Source organism: Erithacus rubecula (genome assembly GCF_903797595.1).
Source record: "Erithacus rubecula genome assembly, chromosome: 4".
Taxonomy (NCBI): domain Eukaryota; kingdom Metazoa; phylum Chordata; class Aves; order Passeriformes; family Muscicapidae; genus Erithacus; species Erithacus rubecula.
The window spans coordinates 8,666,563-8,689,537 of NC_136686.1; the positions used below are offsets into that span (position 1 = coordinate 8,666,563).

Consider the following 22,975-nt stretch of genomic DNA (forward strand, 5'->3'; position numbering starts at 1 on the left):
ATGAACTTGTTTAGGATCCCTTGCTATGGCAAACTATTTCCTCATTCTATGTTTGTAAATACTGACAAACAGCTGAGATAAGAAATAAGTTATTTATCTCCATTTTAATCAATAGTAATAAATAATAACAATTTTGCAACACAGCTAGACTTATTTTCCCCAAAGGTAGTCAGGAGCTCTTATCTTTGTCCCTGGGTGTGACTTACTTGCGTAGATGCTGCTTTGCTGCTGGAATGCCAGCCATGTCCTCGTTTAGTAAGTACTTCTTAGCACCTATGCAGTAGCTCTCAATGTACTCTGACCAGTGCAGCTGGCGAACATCAAAGTTGTATAACTGGGATTTAAAGACAAACAACAAAAGCTGAACACCACAGTTCAAAACCAGGTCACTTGAAGCATCAATTCTTCATTGATCTCTGTTCCTGACAAGGCCCCCTCTCTAAAATTCTCAAAGCCACTGAGTTCCCAAGCACTGCCAGACTGTGTTTCACAGCTGCTGATTAACGTCCCAGCCAGCTGGGAATCTGGGCAAAGCAAGCAGAAATGTAGTGCTAGCTGGCAGAAAATAAAGGTGTTTATCTTTCAGGTGCCATCTCTTCCATAAATACATGTATTTGTACACACACACACACACACACACAATCATGGAAGAAAAATGGTATCCACACAGGCAAACAGATTCAGATGAAAACCTCCATGCAATTTCAACGTGTCACTAGAATTATGTGAAAATAAATTAACTGGACATTGAGTCAACAGGTGCCTCTGCATCAGTGTTACTCTCAGCTGCATTCTCTTTTTGCAGCTAGATCAACAGAAGTCCAGGAAATGGGTCACTTTGGCATAACCAAAATATCATTGCAGAGCCAACTATCCCAGTTCATTTTAGGTGCTCATACTGGACAAATTGTTAGGAAGCTGTCAGGCAGCTGTTTGTCTCTTAGAGCAAAGAGAGGCTTTGTAGAGAAGAAGAAGTTTTCACAGAATAGGTTGGGTTGTAAGTGACCTGAAAACATTCTCTTGTAATTAATGGAAAGCTCCTAAAATACATAAATTATTTCAGATTAAAATCAATTCCAATCCTTTAGATATAATTTTAAAGCTCTACAATACACCAAAAATAATTGCTGCAGATGAACAAAATCTGAACTTATCAACTCATATTCAAGACATATTTACCTTTTTGTCCTCTGTGTTAAGGTGACTCATTAACATATTCATATTATCTGAAGACCAGTTCCAGGACTGGGTGGAGAAATACTGCAGGAGTGTCATAGACTTGTGCAGCCGATTGATGATCTTCATCATTCTGAAACACAGGGGGAGCATCAGAGGTCAGCAGGAAGTGTGACCTTATGTAGAGGCTGCTGGTTTGTGTTCCCACCAATCCAGGTAAATAAACATTGCAATTCCTCCTGAGCACTGCCCTGCCACTCACTAGGCTGAGAACTTGCTCAGCAAGTCCAAATTGCTCCAGCTGAGCCCTTGAGCCTAGAGCTACCCAACTTTTACTGTTGGCTCCAAAAGGGGAGCAAATGTGTCTGTCACTGATGTCCAAATCACTGGTCTGACCTAAGCAAGTGCATCTACCTCACGTACTGCTGTGAAGGGAAGAGCCCATCTGAACTAGCATAAAGTCTGCACCACAAAGGTACAGTGCTTCTGTTCCCAAGGTGGGTACTTTCTTTCTGCCACAGGAATTGTCTTCTGCTCCCAAGCCTGAGTTGTGTACTGAAGCAATAATTGCATTAGCTCCAGTATTTGGTGACCACATCTGCAGTATGTCTGAGCTCTGAAGTCATTTGCCCAATTTCAGTTTTCAGACAGAACCAAAGAATCACAGAGTGGCTTGGGTTGGAAGGGAGCTTAAAGATCATCTTGTTCTAATCCCTGTCATGGGCAGGGACACCTTCCACTACCCTAGGTTGCTCAGAGCCCCATCCAGCCTGGCCTGGAACACTGCCAGGGATGGGGCAGCCATAACTTCTGTGCTAGGACCTCCCCATCTTTCACAGGGAAGAATTTCCTCCTATATAATCTAAATGTACTTTCTATCAGTTTGAAACCATTCCCCCCATCCTATGATTATGCTCCATGGTAAGAGTCCATCCCCTTCTTTCCCACTGTTCTGCTTAAAGTACTGAAAAACTCTTACCAGGTTTCCCATGTGCCTTCTCTTCTCCCGTCTCAACAGTCCTGGCTCTCCCAACCTGTCCTCCCAGGAGAGGTGCTCCAGCCCTCTGACCATCTTTATGGCCCTCCTCTGGACCCATTCCAACAGCTCCGTGTTTTTGTTGTCTTGCTTCAGAGGCATAACTACTTAAGGACTTGGGAAATTCAGGTCCAGGTCCTCTCATGTGTCTTGGCCTTTTCTTACTAATTTTTTTATATAAAAGTGGATGACAGTAATGTTGTCCTACCCTGCAGGATAATTTCAGTTGTCCAGTGGTCATGAGTAAAAAAGGCCTCTGGCAGTTGTTTTGAAGTGTGATGTACAGGGCTTGATCAATTCTGAGAAGACACTACGTCCTCTCAGACTGGGTAAGAGCAAGAGAAAGCATTGAAAGGCTGATTTTTGTGGAGAACAGAGCTATTTTCATTCAAAATATTGAGCTGCCCAGAGGGTAACACAGTTGCTGTGACAAATAGAAGGTGGCAGTTTGGGGGAGAATGGTGTCAGGCTGGCTTCTCCCCACAGAGACGTGACTGCCACGGCGATGAGCACTCAGCACAGAACAGAAAGACACCATGAGCCCATCAGCTCAGAGCACAACTGTGCAGCTCACCCAAACCAACTGGAAAGAGCACTAAATCCTTAGACAAGCACTCCTTAAAGTGGTTTCAGTTTAGAAGCAAAGCAGGCCATCAGATTAAAGGAACCTTCATTCTGAATAATTATGTGCACGTTGACTGAATGCAGTTTATCTGAACTGCTTTAAAATTATTTCAGATTAAACTTCCTGTGTAGGGCAAGCACCATGAGGCAAAGCTTTGTGAATACATTTTAGAAACTTGGGAAAAGGAAATTATGCAGCTAGATTGGAAAGATCTGAAACTGCCCCTCAAGCTGACTCCCCAAAATCTTTAAAGTGCTTATGACTAATGGGAACTGATAGGAAAAAAGAAAAAGATAAGAGAACCATCTCTTGAGTATATGAAATAAATTTGTCCTTGTGAGGGTAATGAGGCCCTGTCAGTCACAGGTTACCCAGAGAAGCTGTGGCTGCCCCATACCTGGCAGAGTTCCAGGCCAGGCTGGATGGGGCTTGGAGAAGTCTGGGCTAGTGGAAGGCGTCCCTGCCCATGGCAAGGGTGAAACAGGATGACCTTTAAGCTTCCTTCCAACCTAAACCAGTCTGTGATTCTATGATCTGAAGAGGTTTGTGTGAAAACTGTGTTTCATGTCAACTGCCTAAGATCATTCAAAACACTAATAATTTGTATGAAGGAAAAATACGTATTTTTGCATGAAAAATAAATTTGTATTTAAAAAAACATAAACTGAGTAGAAACATGGGGAAGATTTCTTACAGAAAGTCTCGTCCTCCACTGTGGAGGAACTGAGAGGAATAAATTGAGTATTAGCTCTCACTATAGCCACACTTCAGACATGCATTTTGTCTTCTAGGAAACTGTTTACAGCAATGATTTCTCTATTTGCTCCCATACAGAGCCTTGCATAAACCACATTATATCATGATAAGTCATGATGGATGTGCAGTGCTCACAGGAAACCATTTAGGGCAGTTTTGCTTGATATCTGGAAAGTTATGTGAAATGAGATTACACCTAAAAAGGTTTCTTCTTCTCTTTTATCTGATGTGGTTTACTGCACTTAAGACCATAAAGGTCTGATATCCAGGTAGCTGGGAAGAGAACAATGCACTGCTACTGTGCTTCCTACCACACTGCAGCAATACCTGGATGAGCTGAAGTAGTGTGTAAAAATAAAAGGAGAATTATATTTAAAAAAAAGACTTAGAAAACTCCCAATTTCATTGGTGAACCATCTTTGCTAAGGCTGCAAATCTTAAAGCTCAAAAGATCATGCTGAGGCCTGTTTGACATTTAACTACAGCACTGCAGGCAGTGTCCACTGGTTAATTATGCCAATCAGCTTATAGAAAAGAAATGTCAATTGTAATGGCAGTGCTAAGATCTTACTGCTGCCCATTTCACCAAAGATTGGAGATTCCAGCCCCATTTTCAGTTTACCTCTATTTCTAGGGTAATTCTTTCCTCCTGTATAACAAAGTTTTTATACGGACCAATCTGCCTCCGAAGCAGAATGTCAGGGATAAATCAGAGCAATGCCAGGGATTTCTTGCAAACAGCTGCAGTCAGCTTTCTAGCAGCAGAGGAGCACAAGAGCAGCTGACATCAACACAGCTCTGGCATCCTGTTCTCACACTGCACAATAAATCCTCCTCTGTGGTGGCAGGGATGAAATGAGGACAAATGTCTGGAGTAACGTTACTCACAAGAGGATTCCTTCCACATGGGACATGGATATTGCTGTTCCTACAAGCCATACCACTGCCAGGGCTCAAATATCACCTGTAATGGTGAGTTGCCCTTCCAAATACATTTAGAATTTAATCCTATTCAGGAACGACTGCTTCCTAGATTTCAGGCCAGTGCTGGAAACAGCTACTTGGACATCTGATTTACAGGGAAAAAAAGTATTAGCTTGTATGTTCTAAAGCTTGCCAGTCTAAAGTCCTTATGCAAACTACTGCCAGATAGGGGTAATCCCATTGGAAAGCTGAAGTGGTGGAGATCTGGATATAGAGAAGACAGAAGACTAGCCTCTGCTTTGGGAAGCTTTGAAGTGTGTAAAACTGAGTTCAAAAGGTGTGATGCTCTCTAGGTGGTGGGAAGTGTGCGAGCCCTAGGCTGTGTTTAGCTACAGCCATGCATTTTCCTCAAGAGGAGGATTTGGGAAGAAGCTCAAGGACTCCATTTCTCATCACTGGTGTGAGCTCTGCTCTCCACAGGAGTGGCAGGAGTGCAGGAGGCCGAGGGCACCATTCTCACCTGGGCTTTCTCCCCGTGAGCCTCATGTAGAGGTCGTAGAGGATGGCGGGTGCCTTGTGGCTGACAGTGATCCAGTACTGGTTTATCAGGTAGCTGGAGGTCATGTGAGCGTTGGGTGTTCGGAAGGCCTGCTCCAGGGGGTTCCTTTTGAACGTGGACATGACGTACTGCTCTGCAATGGAACAGGCATTTGTCACGGGCACTCACGCACTTCCAGCTGGGCTGCAACCACAGCACAGCACAGCCCCAAGTTGTGCTTCACACCTCCAGCCCACAGCTCTCTGAACTGTGGCACCATAGCTTGGACCAGGCTGTCCATTCTGTCATGAAGATTGATGACTCCATCTATTGCCTGTTTGAAACCCAATCCTGCTCCACACTTAACACCAGCAGACAAAAACCTCCTGATCAAAGCATCAAAACATGAATGAGGAAAAGCAGGCAGCTCTAAGAGCTGTAAGGAGCTGCAGTTCTGCTTTCACCTGCAGCAGATGCAAAATAAATTGGTAAATGCTAACATTTCTTTGGATCACTGAAAGCAAACTTTGATCTGCTAGCATAAAATAAATATTACATTTCTACTTTTCAATCAGATTTTCCAAAGGGCTGATGGCTGAGTTAGTCTGTTGCTTACAGAGGATGATAGCTTTAAAAAGACTTCATTATATCCTTTCAAACCACATATGACCCACACCAGCAAATGTCTGCTTGTTTTCAGAAGACCTCTGGATGCTCTAAGGCAGCAAACTGTCTCATTCTTAACTCAAAAACAAATGATAGGGTGGGAATCTTCCCTTCCCTTTGCATTTAATCGCACAAAATATGCTGGGTCTGATTCTGAGCTTTAGCAATGGCACAGTGCCACAAAGTGGCATCTAGATGTGCATATCTGGGGCATTTGCATATTGCAGAGGCTTAACAGAACTGCAGTAGTTGAGTGTAAGACTATCATCCTAGGGACTGATAAACAGATGGTGCTCCTATTCCCAAGCTCCAACAAGCTCAAGAAACAAGAATATGTGGGCTTTTTTCACTTTCTAAAAAACTGATTTGAGAGTTAATGACATCAATCTGTGCTCATATTATAGTTTAGTCTCTAAGCTTATGTTACAAATACAAAATCAGATGAGAATTTGCAAGCCACAAGAAACATCCAGATCATCCTCAGATAAGCAGATTCCACTTCTAACATTCAGATAGGACTCTCCAATGTCTGTGGTCAGCTCATTACTGCACTTCAAGTAGTAACTTTCACTGCACTTATTCTAAGAACCCCAAACCAAAAATCTGTCACCTCTAGGAGCTACTACAATGACTTAGTGGGTGGTCTTTCCCTCAAACCTCAACATAAAACAGAAGCAGCAAATCTTACAACTCAAAGGCAGGTTCTGCAGGGAAAGAATCAGACACAGGTTTTACCCAGGTAGACTGTCAAGAATAAATTTAACTAAATTTTTTCCATATTGAACATCATTTTCCAGTCTGTTTTAAGGTTTAGTTTTGAGGAGAAACTGCAAAATGTACTTCGCGAAGTCAGACTAACCAAATTCACATTGCAGCAATCAGAATATGCTTCTTCAGACAAAAATTTAGTTATTTGACCACATCTTTATAACAGCAAGGAAAGTAATGAGAAAGTAAGGGAAAAGAAAAACCCTAAGGCATAGCATTATTTAGAACAGAAAGAAATCAGTTAAAGTGCCTTTTAACACTAGGAGTTTTTATCTGTGTCTGAGGGGCTTTGGAATGAAGTGCCTTGCAATGGATGTTTAAGCATAAACTCTCTTCTAGAAACTTTCTCCTCCCTCCCTCCAAGCTCATCGCTCAGAGCATACTCAAAGCATCACCATCTCAGTCACTTCTGTTCCCTATCCTTGGTATCCTCAACTAATCCAGCCTCAATTTCTCTGTTTCATCTTTCTCCCCTCAAAAATTCTTACTCCCTTGTATCTATCTGTCACTCCTAGAGCAGGTCCTGGTGTCACCTGGCCTAGCCCTTTCCTCTGCAAACCTCATGTTTGCTTTGCACTAAAATGCTCAATGCCAGGTGACTCCCATTCCCCTCCCTGCTTTCTCAGCAGCTTCCAGACACTCAGGACCTTCCACCCTGATGACCAGTCACACACCCTGACTCCTTGAATGGAATTATGTCTGTTTCGCAAAAAGAAATTTGTAGGAGACTGAATTGAGGATTAAGATTGGATGGCTGAAATCGTAACATCATGATGCAGTAAATCTTTCCCAAATTCATGTCTTCAGCCGTGCATCATCTTTAAAGGCAAAATTTTGCACTTTAATACTCCATCCTAATTCTCTGCAGCATGCTGCTCTCAGGAAAACTGTAGCTACTACATGAAAGAGCTTCACAGTGTCATCCAAGGAGAAAATTTTGCCTTCGGTTCCACCACAGAGATGCTCAGGGAAGCTGCTGCACCCCGATGATTTCATGGCTAAATCCACAGTTATAAGCAGAAGAACAGAATAAAAGGAGGAATGAATAAAATGCAGAATGAAACAAATGACAATGCACTAACACACTGCTGTTTTCATCAGTAATTTTACAGTGAAAAAGGGTTAAGAAAGGCAAACCTCAGAAAGTGGTGCTATGGTGGCTTTTGCTGAAGTAGCAGCCTGTGCAGAGCTTTGCATTCACTCCTGAGAAAAAGCCACACAAGGTCCGTGACTAACCACAACATTTTACCTCTCATTATTAAAAAAAAAAAAAAAAAAAAAAAAAAAAAGCCAGTAACTTAATGTGATGTCCTTAGCACTCAGCCAGTTGCTGAAACCTCTCCCCTCCTAGGCCAAGTATCATGGTTAATACACTTATTCTGTAAATGCAATTATAGTCTCATTCTCTGCTGACTTAGTTTGTCATGTAAATAATGCAAGGGAAAAAGCAAAGCAAAGGCTGAGAGATGGAGTAGCCAGCCTCCTGTATTTAAAGCACAGAGATATTAATGCAGGGGTAATAGAAAGTAAACCAGGGCCAGTGCATCTGTCCATGCATGTACACAGTATTTCACAGTATACAGCTGAGACAAATCCTGCTGCTTGACTTCAGCATGAGTTTTTCTCTGCAAGAGTGTCAGGATCTGTCTCCCTTTCTTTTACCCCTGCCTTGGAAGTACATCCACTTGAAAGAAAGTCATCCATGAAAATACTTTGATTTTTTTCCACAAAACTCATGGTCAAAATACAAACTGTTCTTGAAGCCTACGTGTCATCTCAATGTTTTCCTCCTCAATTGCACACCTGTTATTTCTGTTCAGAATTTTCTGATGGGCAAGAAAGACCATTTCACTTGCATAATATCACAGAATCCTAGAATGGTTTGGTTTGGAAGTTACCCCTTGCCACATAGGATCCTCACCCACTTCAGCTGGGTCCCCAAAATTCAGTTTGAATGGCAAGACACTGAATGCCATCTAAACTGTGGAAAACAATTTTTCAAATTGTAAAGAATACTATGGATGTTCTCCATTTAAATGAGATCTTACCCATTTCTCCCCAGAAGAAAGGGTTGATTCCCCCTGTTGTGCAGTTGTACACCAACAGGTTTTTTGGTCTGGAAAACAGAAAGAAGTATTATTTTGAGATGTGAAGAAAAACGCAATTTCTTAGGAAGGGATTAAAAAAAAAATTAACCAATTTCAAAGAAAATTCCTGGTTTAATACCGAAGTTTGCATTTTTTGGTGTGGAACTAAACATGGATCACACCAGTTTTATTTTTTCCTTCAACATAAGTCAAGAATCAATCAAACAGTTTTCTTGACCTAAACTTGCCTTGCCAAGGGTGTCAAGTGATGACATCAATACACCATTTTTCTCACCATGCAGTTTGAAGTTGATGGATTTCTTAATAATGCTTTGAGGGGAAAGCTGGTGAATTGCTCTTCAAGGTCCTTTTAGGATCCATATTTAACTTACTGGATGTAGCTCTACCCTCAGCTCAGAGGGCTTACTCTGTCTTACAGAGTAAGACACTTCTGCCTTTTATTTGCCTGGGTTTGACTTCTCATAGTTGCATAAGCCTCCAGAATAATTCATGTGGTTTATTTTCTGTACTCCTACCTAATGATTAAAGGCCATACCAGAGGTTGACAGGAAAATACTTTAAATCCCTAATATCACTTCTACATACTCTTCTCAATAATACAAAGGAGATTTTTTTTAGATCATATAACCTATAAGCCCATAACAGATTTATATTTTGCATTGCTTCCCAAAGAAAATACACAGAGCTTTTTTACAAAGAAAACTCCAGGAGACACTTACAAAGCAAATCAGTGAAAAGGAGGCCCAAAAAAACAATGCTGCAAAGCTCTTGGCTTTCAGAAGAGTGGCTTCTGAGAGGCAAGAACAGATCTCACCCATAGCTGTAAAGATTCCCCAACTCTAAACCCTGCCTTTATTGAGTCTTCTACACTCTCAGTCCTTGCCCACCCGCAGGGAGAAAACCAGACCCGAAAATCAATCCACCAGCCTCTTGCACTGGCTTTTAATCAGCTCCCTTCTTGAAGTGCAGGGAGCAAGCATCCCAGGTGTGAATGCTGTGAAGAGGGATGCCCTCCCACCTGTGCACAGCTGTGTACCAGCCGGCTGCCAGGGTCAGGTTGATGGCGACGTCGACGGGAATCATGTCAGCCACCGCTTCGTTGTTGGCGATGACGGACCGCAGGATGCCTTTGCCTGCCTGTGGGACACAGGAAACAGTCACCCACTGCAGACTGAGATTTCACTGGCAGGGCTCCAGCACAATGCACTGGGCACCAGCCAGCACCATAGCAAGTTTTTTTCTGTTGCAGATTATTTGATTTCTGTGACAATAAAGATGGATCTCCTGTGGATCCCGCTGTCTGATATTTTCAGAGAATGCCTGGAAATATGATGATGTCTGTGCTGTGTACAACAAGAAAAGCTGGGACTCTAAACTCAATATGGAAGAAATACCCAGGGAAAGAAATGTATCTGAATTTGCTGCTGTAAAGTTCCCAGTGATGCCTGAAAGTTACATTTTCTTAAATGACACAGGCAGACAAAGGTCTCTGAGTCTCTCAGAAACTGCAGTCACTTTGGAAATTACACCAGTAGGATTTCTGAAAAGTTAACTACCTTCCCTTGGATGTATTCACACTCTCCTCTTTTCCAATGCTGTCTTTTATGCATAAAAATACCAAGGATGGCCCCTTCTTGAAGAGCACATCACTCACCAAAACTCACTAAGAAGAATCAGTGCAAATACAAAGTACTGACAACCAAAAAGAAGAAATAGGCAAGAAGAAAAATATTTCACTTTGCTTTGGTTGGAAGTGCGTTTTTCAGGCCATCAGGCTCTCCAGAACACATACATTTAATCTGAATGTTTATCAAAGGATTTCCATGATGACCAGTCAGGCTTTGGAGGTTCCACAGTCTGCCATGGCAACAGCATGGCAGACTGGATCAGAGAGGACAAGGCAAAATGCAGAACATGGGGGTGAAATTGGGTGAATTGGTGTGTCATGGGTGAGGGCTGAACAGAGCACAGAAGAGAAGAAACACCACATGGCAGAGTCAAGGTTTCAAGTTATTTCTCATGTGGGAAACAATGCAGTGAAACTGAAGAGCCAGGGAAAAAGCTGAGAGGATAAAAATGCTGGTAAAGCAATAAAGAATAAAAGTTCTTGTAATTTAGATCCATGCAAAAGCAGAGAAAAGAACTGAGTGAAGGAGCAAAAGAACATCTGCGACAGATGCATCAATATTTAAAAGTTAGGGCAAAGGAAATGTTATAGCTTTTCTTAAATTATTTTCATACAATCTGAAACTCCAATTTCATTATAAAATAGATTAAATTTTTCTACAGAAACCAAGAAAGTGCCTAGTAGTGGAAACTCCCTTGCCTAAAGTCTGAGGAGAGGAAAAAAAGTCATTAAAAAAAGCATTTAAGACATGCTATTAACTTTTAAAGCAGATGCCATTGTCTAGTGGCTGCTGGTGGATTTTAAGGGACACTATATTCCCTCTCTGGGGGAGGTGTTTATCTTTTGGGGTCATTTTGGTGGCTGTTCTCTTCCTCCTTTCCCCCTCTGCAATTTAGATGTGTTTGTTGCATTTCACAGCTTGCAAGCAAGGGAATACCACTCCTGAGTGATTAAATTTTCAGGAACTAGGACTTCTGAGCAGTCCCACCTCATCTTTGCTGCATCTGGCAGAGGGATCACAGACTCTGACACAGACAACAGTGCAAGATTCCCCACATTGATCACTCCATCCTCCTCAAACCTGTGTCATGTATTGAATTTTGCTCTCCTAAGCTGAACTGTGGTTAGGCTCAGACACTAAAACTTCATCCTGCAACATCACTATGATTTTCTTTGGGTTCTTACTTTTCAAGGGGGGAAAAAAGGCAGAAAGAAACAAAGGAGGCAACCAAGCTCAGCTCTTGAATTTTCCACTACTATGAACACATGCCCACTAGAGACCACTGTGTGATCAATTATCACATTTTCACACTACAGACCTTTCTGGGTCTTCAAATGAAGATGTTTGATGGATTTGCTGCAAAATGTGTTCAGAGCAGCATGTGATGGTCATACACACATGAATGATTTTGAGATTTCCTATGTTTGTATTTAACAAAGGCTTGAGGTTTATTTTTTTTTAGTTACTTTTTACATCAAAAATGGTTCAGTGGTACTTCCAGCAGGTATGGGTTGTTTTTTATTTATAGATGCTGACATTTTTCTCTTTAGTGAAATGGAAGCTACTGCAAAGTGAAGTCTCCAAAAAAATTTCCTGGTCAGAGTCTGATGTTTCTGGACAGCCTCTCAGCTGAGGTGCTTTGAGGCCAGTCACTGTCCAGACCACAAATTAAACCAGTTGTGCCCTACAGCTTCACTGCCTTGCAGGGAGGAAGGTCTCTGCATGTAATAGGGAACAGGGAGACAAAATGCCTTAATTCCACTCCAGCGGAAATGTAATTAATTTTTTTGTTCCTCAATCAACAAACACAGGTCCTCACAGCAGCTGGAGCAACTGTAGGTGAAAGAAACATAATTAGATTATCAAGAACAACTTGGACTCCCATATTTCATGAATATTCAAAAGAAATGTGTCTATTTATGGAATGAAACTATCAGACTCAAGCACTGCAACTGAGGTAAAAAGTCTTTGCAAGATTTGGAGTCCAGATTCTGCCCAAGTGACATCAAAGATCATCTGAACCAAACCTGAATCTGGGGGATTCTCCAGTTCTCCATATAGGATGAGCTCGGTTAGAAGTCAAAAGTGAGTATTTTGGTATGGAGAGACACTTCAAATGCACAAAGCCAAACCACCAAAACCACTTCCCTTTTGCTTTTTTCAACACTTAATTAAAGCAAATAAAGCTACTCATCTAATGATCACAGTTTAAAATACATTTGGCCAGGAGAGCTAGTTGTACTGACACAACTTCCAAGTAATCAAACTGACACATCACTCAGACCTTTAAGGGTTCATTTTCAAACAACTCACAACATTCAAGCACATGAATTCATGCACTTAATTCCCCCCTTTCAGAAGAAAAAAGTTTCTTGGGTTCCTAGTAATGAACACTTTTCCCTTCTGGAAAAAATTCCAAAAAACTTTGTCTCCACACCCTGCATCCTTGTCATTCTTTTTTGTCTTTTTGTTGGCCAACTCCCAATGAAGTTACAGACCACATTTCAACAACAACAACAGCTCAGTGGAAACAACAAAATTTTTATTATCTCTTTATCTACTATACTGAGAAACCTCCACCAAAAAACACCACCTCTTTTTCAAATCTCAGTGCAAGGCTAATCTTATAAAAAGAGATAAAAAGAGAAGATAGAAGATATAAAAAGAGAAGCTATTTCCCACAGAGACTCTAGTATCTCATAATCTTTGTTTTCCATGGACCTAGCTTGGATCTAAAGATACAAGCTGCATCTGCATATAAAACCTGGCCAAAAATTTCTTGGAAATCAGTTTTGGATAAATTTTGTGACAGACATCATCAGAAGTTATGATTAAAAAAAAAAAAAAAAAAACCAAACCCGAACAAATCAAAGCAAAAAAAAATGCCCAAAATAAAATTTGTGTCATTGCAAAAGCTAGAATCTGACACATGAAAATGTAAGAAGTGCATCTGCAAAATCAAGGAATTGCAAAGCATTCCTTGATCTTGATAACATCATGAAAGAACCCAGAAACCAGCACAAGATGCTGGGACTAGAGCAGAGAGGCAGTACAAGCTCTTGAGCTGTCATCAAGGAATAGAAGGCTTTTTTTAAAGAAACTGTGACATGACTAGAAGGCAATAATTTGTGAACAAAAATTGAATACCTCTGAAATGTATAGATGGGTTTCAGATGAAAGCATTATTTGTTCTGTGCATTCTATAACTCTGAGAGTTTCTATTTATGCTCTACTTCATATTTAAATGAGCTTTTTTAACAAGATCATATTTGGATTTTATTCTGCTCTCCTATGATTGCAGACCTCTAATCCTTTTATACACTTCACCAGGCTGATTAGAACATAGTTTGGACAAATTAATGAAGCTGGACAACTCATACATGAACATAAATATCTGCCCAGAGCTGCACAGCATTATGGATTGACAGAGACACCTAAGGCAGTGATTTAGTTCAGAAAAAAAAATAAAATTATAAGGCAGGAGAAAAGAAATGCAACTTTTTTCATGTATTAATTGTAATGATGATTTTCATCTTACAGGGAGTATTTTATCAAGTTAGGAAAAAATAGAGCAGATTATCCATGTGACTGGCAGAGTCTGAATCAATCATACACATTATTTAGGAGTAATCTGTACAGGGAGAAATCCTGTACAAAGCAGTTGCATGTGGGAGGCAGGATCTCTCTTAATGTGGAGGCATAACAAGTTATAGCAGAGGATTTGGAAACAATACACACAGAGACAAATGGAAGGATATGTCCTGCTGCCTTGTACTGACAGTGTGGTAACCTGGCCTGGAAAATTAAATTGTTTTAAAAGATTCAAGCTGTGACACCCATGAATTACCCTCATTTCAAGGACACATCTTTTGCCTTTTCTTCGAAAATTTGGCCAAATGTGTCCAAACCTTTAGTTTTTTCAGAGTTTTTAGGAACTGCAATTCACGTTTTAGTGAACTAGCAACATTAACACTCTCTCAATATCCTTTTTTGAGCTCAGCACAAACAGACCATCCTCTGGATCCTACTGGCTAACAAATACGTGGCAAGTGTGTGACATCTTTCTCCAAGACTCAGAAAACTCCTGTGGTGCTTTACTGCACACAGTTTCTAAGTGGGACTGTAGTAACATCAGAATTGCTATTTTGGTAACTCAAACTCTGCTTTAAGGGGAGCTTAAATAGGAACCAGACCTACCGCAATAAATATTCCACTGGTCCCATTGAAGTTGTCAATCCAACCCTGTGGAAAAAGAAGAATGATTAGTGTTCCTTTCAATTATGTCCTGCTTACACAGTCTTCTAAATGATGACAGTGGTGTGGTAGAGACAAAGAAGGAAGGAGACACCAGTTTAGATGGATGCCAGCCCATCTGGGACAGCTGCCAGGATGCCAATCAGTACCAGGGGATGCACTGCCTCCAATTTAATCATTAACAACAGAATGTAAGTTTGTTCTCAGAAATCACTTCTTTCCTATCCCCTGGCCTCAGGAACAAAATTTGGTTTTAAACACCACAGTGTCTTGGCGCTGCCACACTTGCTGAAAACAGCTGGAGTGATACTTACCCTTGACAGACAATATGCAGCTGTCACCAAGAGTGATTTGGACACTGCAGATAATTTCTAAAGCGAGGAAGAAAAAGCCCCAAAACCAAACCAAACCACAGCACTCCTTTTGAATCTTATCCTACTTCAGGTCAGGGAACCTGCCACTTGTGGGAGCTGGAGTTCAGAGCAGTGATGAGCTGTTTGACCTGGAACAGGCTGTGACAACAAACAGAGCTCTCTGTCTTTCCAAGATGGGGAGCTTGGCCTAGAGCCTTGGCTGTATCTCAGCCATCTCTGGCACACTTCAGGCTGCATGAAAGCCAAAGGTGATTTTGTGCTGCCTTTCCAAATTGGCTGCAGTGTTAGGGTGTTATACCTATTAGTATATTTAGCTTAATGAATGATCTCATTCCAAAGTACAGCTGCATTTAATTACTGAGTGCCTGACATTTGTACCTCAACCAGAATGCACCACGAGTATGACTGACCCTCAGATCCCACATTATGAGCACAGATATTCCTCTGATGTGCCTGAATGGACAATCAATTGCAAGCCCAGCATTCTGCACCATAACTATCCCAGCTCTTGTGGTCTTTTTATAGGAGTATTTCCTGAAGATGCTGAAGAAGGCTTGCTTGATCCAGCACAGGATCTCCACCTCTTCCTCACATTTCCCTATCAACTGGACACCTGTTTGTCAAGACACTGCTACAAGGAGGGACAGTTTCCTGATAGTACCACAGCTCCAGTTGCATCCAAAGGCTCTTGGTAGGGAATTGTGTATTCATGCTTACTGGGAAAGGCTCATGCCAGCTGGCTCCCACGATGGATGGCCTGATGATAGCCATGTTCAAGTTTCCTTTCTCTTGCTGAATCAGGTACTCTGACAAGGCTTTGGTGTAGGTGTAAGTGTTGGGCCACTCCCCAAGCAGCTTGGGTGTGATGTCTTGAATGATGGATTCATCCAACCACCTACAGGAAACAGGGAGAACACCATCATCTACCTGCAGGGAGAGAAGACAACTTGGGCAAAACAGACCAGTGAGACAGGAATCCTCACCTGAAACAGAGGATAAGCCAGACAAAGGTATTTTAGGTTTGGATTTCAAACAGCTCTGTGGGAGAAGATTGCTTTTGTCTTCAAAGTGCAAAATAAACCTTGGTGAGCTTCATGCTACAATGCCCAGCTCCAACTCAGGTACCTCTACAAACTCACCAGAGTAATCTCTTGCAGGGTTAATGCTTCACTGCAATCTGTAACAAAAATATTGCCACGGTCTACAGCCTGATGGATCTGTCCCAGACAGGAATCCCACTAGGCAGTGCTCATCTTTAGCCAACACAGTCCCTGTATACTCCCAAATATGTTTCTGAAAATTCTGGGTAACCTAGAGTTAGCAAGTCATGTAACAACACAAAGGTCTCAAAAGCTGGAACAATGTCTGACAGAGTATTATTCCAACAGTGGATTTCTACCATTTGCAGTGTTAAATGCTCCTTCTAGGAGGCTTTCCACAGGTTTGTTCACACAGGAAACTGCTGGTGCTTAAAAAAAAAACGACCAAAACCAAACCACCAAAAAACCCCAAAAGAACTCAGTCAAGTCATTTTCTATTTTTTGAAGATATTCAAGTACTTAATCCATCAGAAACAGTTATGCAGATAGCTTTTAAAAAGCAGCCATTACCAGCATGGAGCTGCAGGAAGGGCCTAATGCCCAAAGGCTCTTCCCTGGCACAGCACCAGGACCTCACAGGTCCTGCCAGCATCTGGGTCTAAAGGACAAGAACTGGCTCCAGAGCCCTCATGCCAGTCCCTGACAGGCTCCAGCAGCCTGGTGTTACACCACAGAATCAAAGATTAGCTCCTATAATCCAATTTGTAATTAAGTTCAACGGACTTACAGTTCAGTCTGAAGGGGTGGACTCTTCCCAGGGGCATTGCAAGGATACTGCTTCCTGCAGATCCTCACTTCACCCCTCCTTGTCTTGAATTTCAGAAAAGGCAGAGGTCAAGGGGAGAGAAATACAATGCTGACTGTCACACCTGAAAAACTGCTCGATCCTGTCAACCTTTCAAAGACATGGTGGCTCAGGTGGCACAGCACTTTTCAGATGGTGCTCATTGGGCACAGATGGGAAATTGTTGTATGAGAAAGCACTGATTCACAGGGATGCAGCAAATCTCTCAGTTTTGGAACGCATTAAAAATTGGACAATTTGTAGTATACAGGATTTTTTTTCTTTATATAAAAAAGCCCTATGGAGGCACAAACACCTTCCTTGGTCCCATGCTGCAGAAACAAGGCAGAAGAAAACATCTGAACATAAAAAATTAACTATACAGAGGTTACAAGCAGCACATAATATTGACATAATTTGCAAAGTTGCTTAGGCAGCACTGAACCTCAGGGTCGCAGCTAAACTGCTATTGTTTGAATCTGTGAAGTAGCTAATTACCAGCCTACCAAAAAGAGATGGCTGTTTCTGCAGAACCTGGAGGAAGTTCAAGTACATTTGGGAACTCAGGTTAAGCTGTATGCAAGTCTTTTTCCCTTTCTCTTTATTTATTTTTCTTTTAAATTTTCCTAATAGGGCGTTGCAGGTTTGCATTCTCACAAAGCAAAGACAGGTGCAGAAGTACAAGCAGAGGCAACTTCCCCTTGCCCTCATCCTTCCAGAGAGGTCTCTGCATTACCTGAGGACCTGTCCCAAGGGCACCAGCCTGCCAGGTGATTTGACTGACCAACATTCCCACCAGGGAAGCTGAGCTGACACTTCAGCAAGGGGAACTGCTTTGTGACCTGCTTGGAAGACTCTGGAATGCTAACACAAAAAAGCTGCTGCTTCTGCTGACTGCTGCATTTGCTCCTTCCTAGCAAACAATGTAAATTAAACAATTAATAACTTCTCCATTATATGCACCAAATTACTCTACCACAGGAAAACACAACTTTCTGTGTTAATGGCTTTGCATTAGTAAGACGCCTTCTTGTAAGCAATGATGGATCTGTATTTTCTGCAATAACCAATCCACAGCTTCAGCCAAGACTTTGCTATGTGCTGTGTTCCTTACCTCAGCATACCCTTCAAAGCTGATTTCCTTCAGCTTTAGATTAAGGCAAACCATGCTTGATGCAGCAGATTATATGTTTCCCCTATTGGCCTGGCAGCACTTAGAAGTGTGACTTTTGGTTCACACAGCTTAAGCCTCAGGGTTTACTTGCAGGTTAAATATCAGAATACTTAAACAGCAAGACCTATCAGGAGGATAAAAGCAGAAAAAGAAACAGCTGGGAGTCCTCCTTGAGATTTCAAGTGAATAAGTAATCATAAGCATATATCAAGTGCATGGCCTAAAGCACTGTTAAATAGATGTTATTGCATTCAGTTGTTCAATTATCCCTCTTAAAGCACTTGCAGAACAGCACGTTAAGACAAGGGTTGGCTGTGAAGGGAATCATCCACAGCTGGCTGATGCAAAACATAATCTGTATTTCTCCCCATTTTTGAACGTAGTTTATATTTCCTTGTCTGTTTCCCCTCCCTCCCCTTTAAAGGTAAAATTCTAATAGCTGATAGTCTCCTCTCTGAAACCTTCTGTACCCTAATATATACTATTTCTTTCACTTACATGGCAAGTATTAAAGGTGCATCTCAAACATCATCCTCTCTGTTGCATTTTCAAGCTATGGTACATGAATTCTTAGTGTTTTATATGAAGCAGCTTAAGTAACAACCTCTGAGGTAGCCAAGCCCTTCTCCACACTTCTAACTAGCAATCAGACCCTTGCTGCAGTCTTTTTTTTAATCTGAGCCATCAACTCTAACTGTTTCAGAGCTGCAAGTGATGGTAAGCTTTTTGGGACAGTGAAATTGGGACTGAATGCCAAAGGACTTAAAACTAAGTCAGTGGGCAAAAAGAGAATTTTTTAAGAGAAAAGCAGTCTATCAGAACTGGTGTTAGAGGTTGCTGAGCTAAGAACTGGCAACTGTAGCTTAGCAAAAGCTCCTGAATCACAGCTGACAGCTCTGAAAGCTCCATGTCAACAAGAAGCAGCAGAAAAAAAAAAAAAAATCAGTGAAATGCTGGCCATCATCAGGTACTGAGAATGAGACCAGTGGTGTCATTCAGAAGCTATTTAAATAAAAATTTCAGCATATTGAGTACTGCATGAAGTTCTGACTGGCCCCCACATCTCAGGGAAGGAGCAGAGTTAAAGAACAGGTAGAGAGGAAGGACAATGAACATCAGCACATGAGGAGACAGTAGAAAGGCTGAGACTCTTCAGGTTTCTGTGAGGGGAACAGAAAGGAGTATCCAGGATGGTGTAGTTACCCTAAATAGCATCTCTCAGTGACACTCTTGAGGGCAAGGTACTGGGCTAGGGAGCCCACTGATCTAATGCACTAAAACATTTCTCAAGTTTTTATCATGCTCCACTTAATGAATAAATGATAAATCATTGATGCCTACTAGCTGGAAGTAAACATACCCAAGAATATGGGCTACTAGAGAAATTCAAATAGAAAAACTTGTTTGTACTAATTTTCTGGAATAGTGCTTAGACAGTTAATTTATTTCTCAAGATAAAACTCTTATTAAAAAAATAAAAAATAATAATAAAATGAACAGTTCTCTTAGTGGGCATTAATTAATTTCATTTTCCATTACCCTAAATCAAGAAGAATAAAGATTTTTATACCAGCTCTTTAGGTCAACAGATCACAGATCAGTTCCTTATATCACCCATTAAGAAATTAATGAAACTACATTAATAGTTATGGGAAAAATCTTTTAAGGAGAATGTCTCCTGGGGCTTTTTCAGCTGGTTTTGTTATTCTAATTGCTCTTTATTTCAGTAAATTCAGTTAACCAAACTTTTTTTGTTGTTTCATCAAAGCCCTGTATTCCTGTCCAGACTGCGAGGACATAGCCTCATGTTGTGCCAGGAGAGATTGAGGTGGAAATCAGGAAGACTTTCTTCACTGAAAATGGCCAGGTATTGGAAGGAGTTGCCCAAGCACGTGGTAGAGTCACCAATCCTGTAAGAGTTCAAAACCCAACAGTATGTGGCACTCTGTGCTCTGGTTTAGTTGACACAATGGTGATCAATCAAAGCTTGGACTTTGTGATCTTAGAGGTCTATTCCAACCTAAATGATTGACACTGAACTGTCTAAAAAAGCCTGCTTCTTATTCATCCCCATATAACTCCAGTTAAATACCACAGAACTTCTGAAAGAAGTGGAAACAATGCTGGGAAGCTGAAGAGATAAAAGAAATAAGGTATATGAAAGAAATCAGGTCTTACTGAGACACCAGCAGAGCTGAGTGCTACAGAAAGCAGCAACACCATACCTGGCAGAAAATACACTCCTGTAGAACTTTAAATAGTGGATTCTCACGAAAACAGACTCTTTAAAAAACCACAAAGGAACAGCAGTAAGAGCCGAACAGGAATCCCACTTGATCCTGCTCCTAGGAACGGGAACAGCTCCTGAACAGGTGCCAGGTCTGCTGCAGATGAAGGGAAGGCAGCCCTGGAAGGGGCAGTGCAGTTCCCACTTACTCTACTAAGTCGAAGAGCTTCTGGGGCTCGGCAGGGGGCGGGTAGATGATCTCCTCTATGCATTTCCGCACACAGTTGGCGTAGGCAGTGGAGAGGTGGATGAAGGCCTCCAGCTTCCTCATCTGCCGCGCCAGCTCCAGCAGCCGCTGCGTGCCCATCACGTTCAGCTGCAGGGCATGCCTAAGGAACCAGCAAAAAGCATTTCACTGGAAGGATGCACAAAGCTGAGGCTTACCCAAACCTCATCATGGAAAGGGAGGTCAGGGAACAGCAGGGGCCACGGTGGAGTAGAAAGTGTCAGTGAAATGCAAGGGTGAAATCAGCTTTGAAAGCATCACTGTTAGGTTTGCTGTTCTGGACACTGAATGTCTCTCAAAGTATTTTTACTCAGTTTGAAGGGTCACAAGTAAGACTTCATTCACATCCCTAAATGTGACATGTTGGCCACCCCTCCCTGGAACAATGAACATTTATTTCTACCCCCTGAGGCACTGTGGTTCCTATGGTACACATTCAGTCTTCTTTGGAGGGACCACTGCTAAACTAGATGAACACATGGTTTCAGAAAGCAGGAAAGGGTCCTTGGGCCCATAAAAAGCCAGATTCATAGCATCATAGAATGGCCTGGCTTGAAAGGGACCTTACAGATCATCCAGTCCCACCCCCTGCCATGGGCAGGGACACACCTTCCACTATCCCAGGTTGCTCAGAGCCCCATCCAGCCTGGCCTGGAACACTGCCAGGGATGGGGCAGCCAAAGCTGCTCTGGGAAACCTGTGTTAGGGCCTCAGGTCCCTTACAGTAATTTCATCCTAATATCTTATCTAAATCCATTCTCATTCAGTTAGAAGCTACTCATAATCAAAGGAGACACAATTAGAGATAACAGCTTAAGTTCCCAAGGAACAGAGACAGGAACTGATAAGAATAAGAGAAAGAATGTCCTGGTTTGCAAGGCTGACCTTCAAGCACTCAGCATAACTAGAAGTTGTCCTAGAGACAATCTGCAACAGATCCCAGCCAACAGACTCTGCTGCATGCTTTATACTGAAATAGAGACACTTTCCTGTACAGAAGGGAGCAGGCTCAAGAATATGCAATCTGCTCAGCCCAGGAGTAGAAGCTTTCAAAGACATGTACAGTGTTAGGAATTATGCCATCAAGCACAGAGTACACTAAAAACACTTAATTATGTTGAAGAGAAATTGTAAATAGTCCAAAGAAATGAAAACATCAGCTAAAGAGTATGATCAATATTTGGATTACAGTATCTAAAACTAGAGATTTTTTTTACATGCTGCAATTAAAAAGAAGAATTTTCTGTAGATTCCTATTTTCTCCTGCCCTTCCAGCAGGATGAATACTTCTACTTGAGCTACCTTTCAGACAAAACTTATTTTTCTATGAACATTTCTGTTTGACTGCATCCCTTCAGAGAAATGGTGAACAGATCTGTGTTCAAAATATGGGCCTAGCACAAATTTCTGCTGAGTTTCTTAGAGGTCCTTTAGCCTTCAAAGGGAGTATCATCTACCCTGGTGTATTTTTTGTTTTGTTTGGTTTTTTTGTTTGTTTTTTTTTGTTTGGTTTTTTTGTTTGTTTTTTTGGGGTTTTTTTGTCGTTCTTTATATTTTTTCTATTTCTATTAAAACAGCATCTATTAATATTTCAATATAACACAGTTTTTGAGATTTCTGCCCCCAAGAGTTCCATCTGGAGAATTCCCTCAATGTATGTTGATGCCAATAATTCATTTAGTGTCTCCACTGCTTGTTTCTCCAGAATCTTTACAGCAATGCTTTTGTCCCTTCCTTATCTACTAGCTTTACATATTCTGCTGTTATCTTGGAGCTTCTGCCATGTTGAAAAAATAATTATATTTGTGTCATCATCAAGTTGCTGCTCGAAATTCTTAACTGAGCAGCAATATTGTGCTTTCACATTAGTAAAACTTTTACCCATCTGATATATCTTATTATTCAGTCAGGAATAATTTGAGTTGAAGAACAACTCATTTTTTGCCTCCTAAATCACCATTTTCCTTGTTCTGTTAGAGAGATTTGGACAGATCACATACAATCAGTCCTTAAATAGTTTCTTCACTGCCTGCAAGCTGATGACCTTTTAAACTTTTAGATTCTTTCTAGCTATCCTCCCTATTAAAAATGTGGTTTCCCTTAGATGTTTCATGCCACTGAGACTTATTTTTAAAGTGGGTTAATTTGTTCATTGATTTAAGGACATTTGTAGCTACTTATTGGCTCAAGATCACGTCAAGAGCTGCTTTCTTTCTGATGCTTCTCTAATTAGTTGTTCTAAAAAGCAAATATTTATTGCGGACACATTGGATATCTCTTTAGCCTATGAGCAAATAAAGACTGATATTGTGATTGATGAATTATGTTTTCTACTCTCACAGCTTTAGTGTTTTTCAAAAAGAGTACAACGATCTGGCAGTGCAGATCATCCACCTCGTTTGTTGAACTGGACAAACTGCCTATAAGCACTTACACATCTAATCTTGTTCCAGTGGTTTATTTCTGCTGGTTTTTCTTAATGGAAAAGCCTGCCTGGACAGGCACGTCCAAGGGAACTCCTTCAGAAACCAAGCAGTTGTTGCAAACAGTT

General features: G+C 41.4%; 1 protein-coding gene across 3 annotated transcripts in view; it reads right to left on the minus strand.

Moving 5' to 3' along the window:
- FAR2 (fatty acyl-CoA reductase 2) overlaps positions 1-22,975 on the minus strand; it is a 120,124-nt gene that overhangs the window by 4,337 nt on the left and 92,812 nt on the right. For all 3 annotated transcript variants that reach the window (XM_079303790.1, XM_079303789.1, XM_079303791.1), the window contains 8 exons: positions 20,348-20,527; positions 15,571-15,748; positions 14,423-14,467; positions 9,616-9,734; positions 8,538-8,605; positions 5,038-5,209; positions 1,180-1,309; positions 207-334 (listed from right to left, as the gene is read on the minus strand). In XM_079303790.1, the coding sequence (XP_079159916.1) occupies positions 207-334; positions 1,180-1,309; positions 5,038-5,209; positions 8,538-8,605; positions 9,616-9,734; positions 14,423-14,467; positions 15,571-15,748; positions 20,348-20,527 (1,020 nt within the window). The remainder of the gene's footprint in view (positions 1-206; positions 335-1,179; positions 1,310-5,037; positions 5,210-8,537; positions 8,606-9,615; positions 9,735-14,422; positions 14,468-15,570; positions 15,749-20,347; positions 20,528-22,975) is intronic.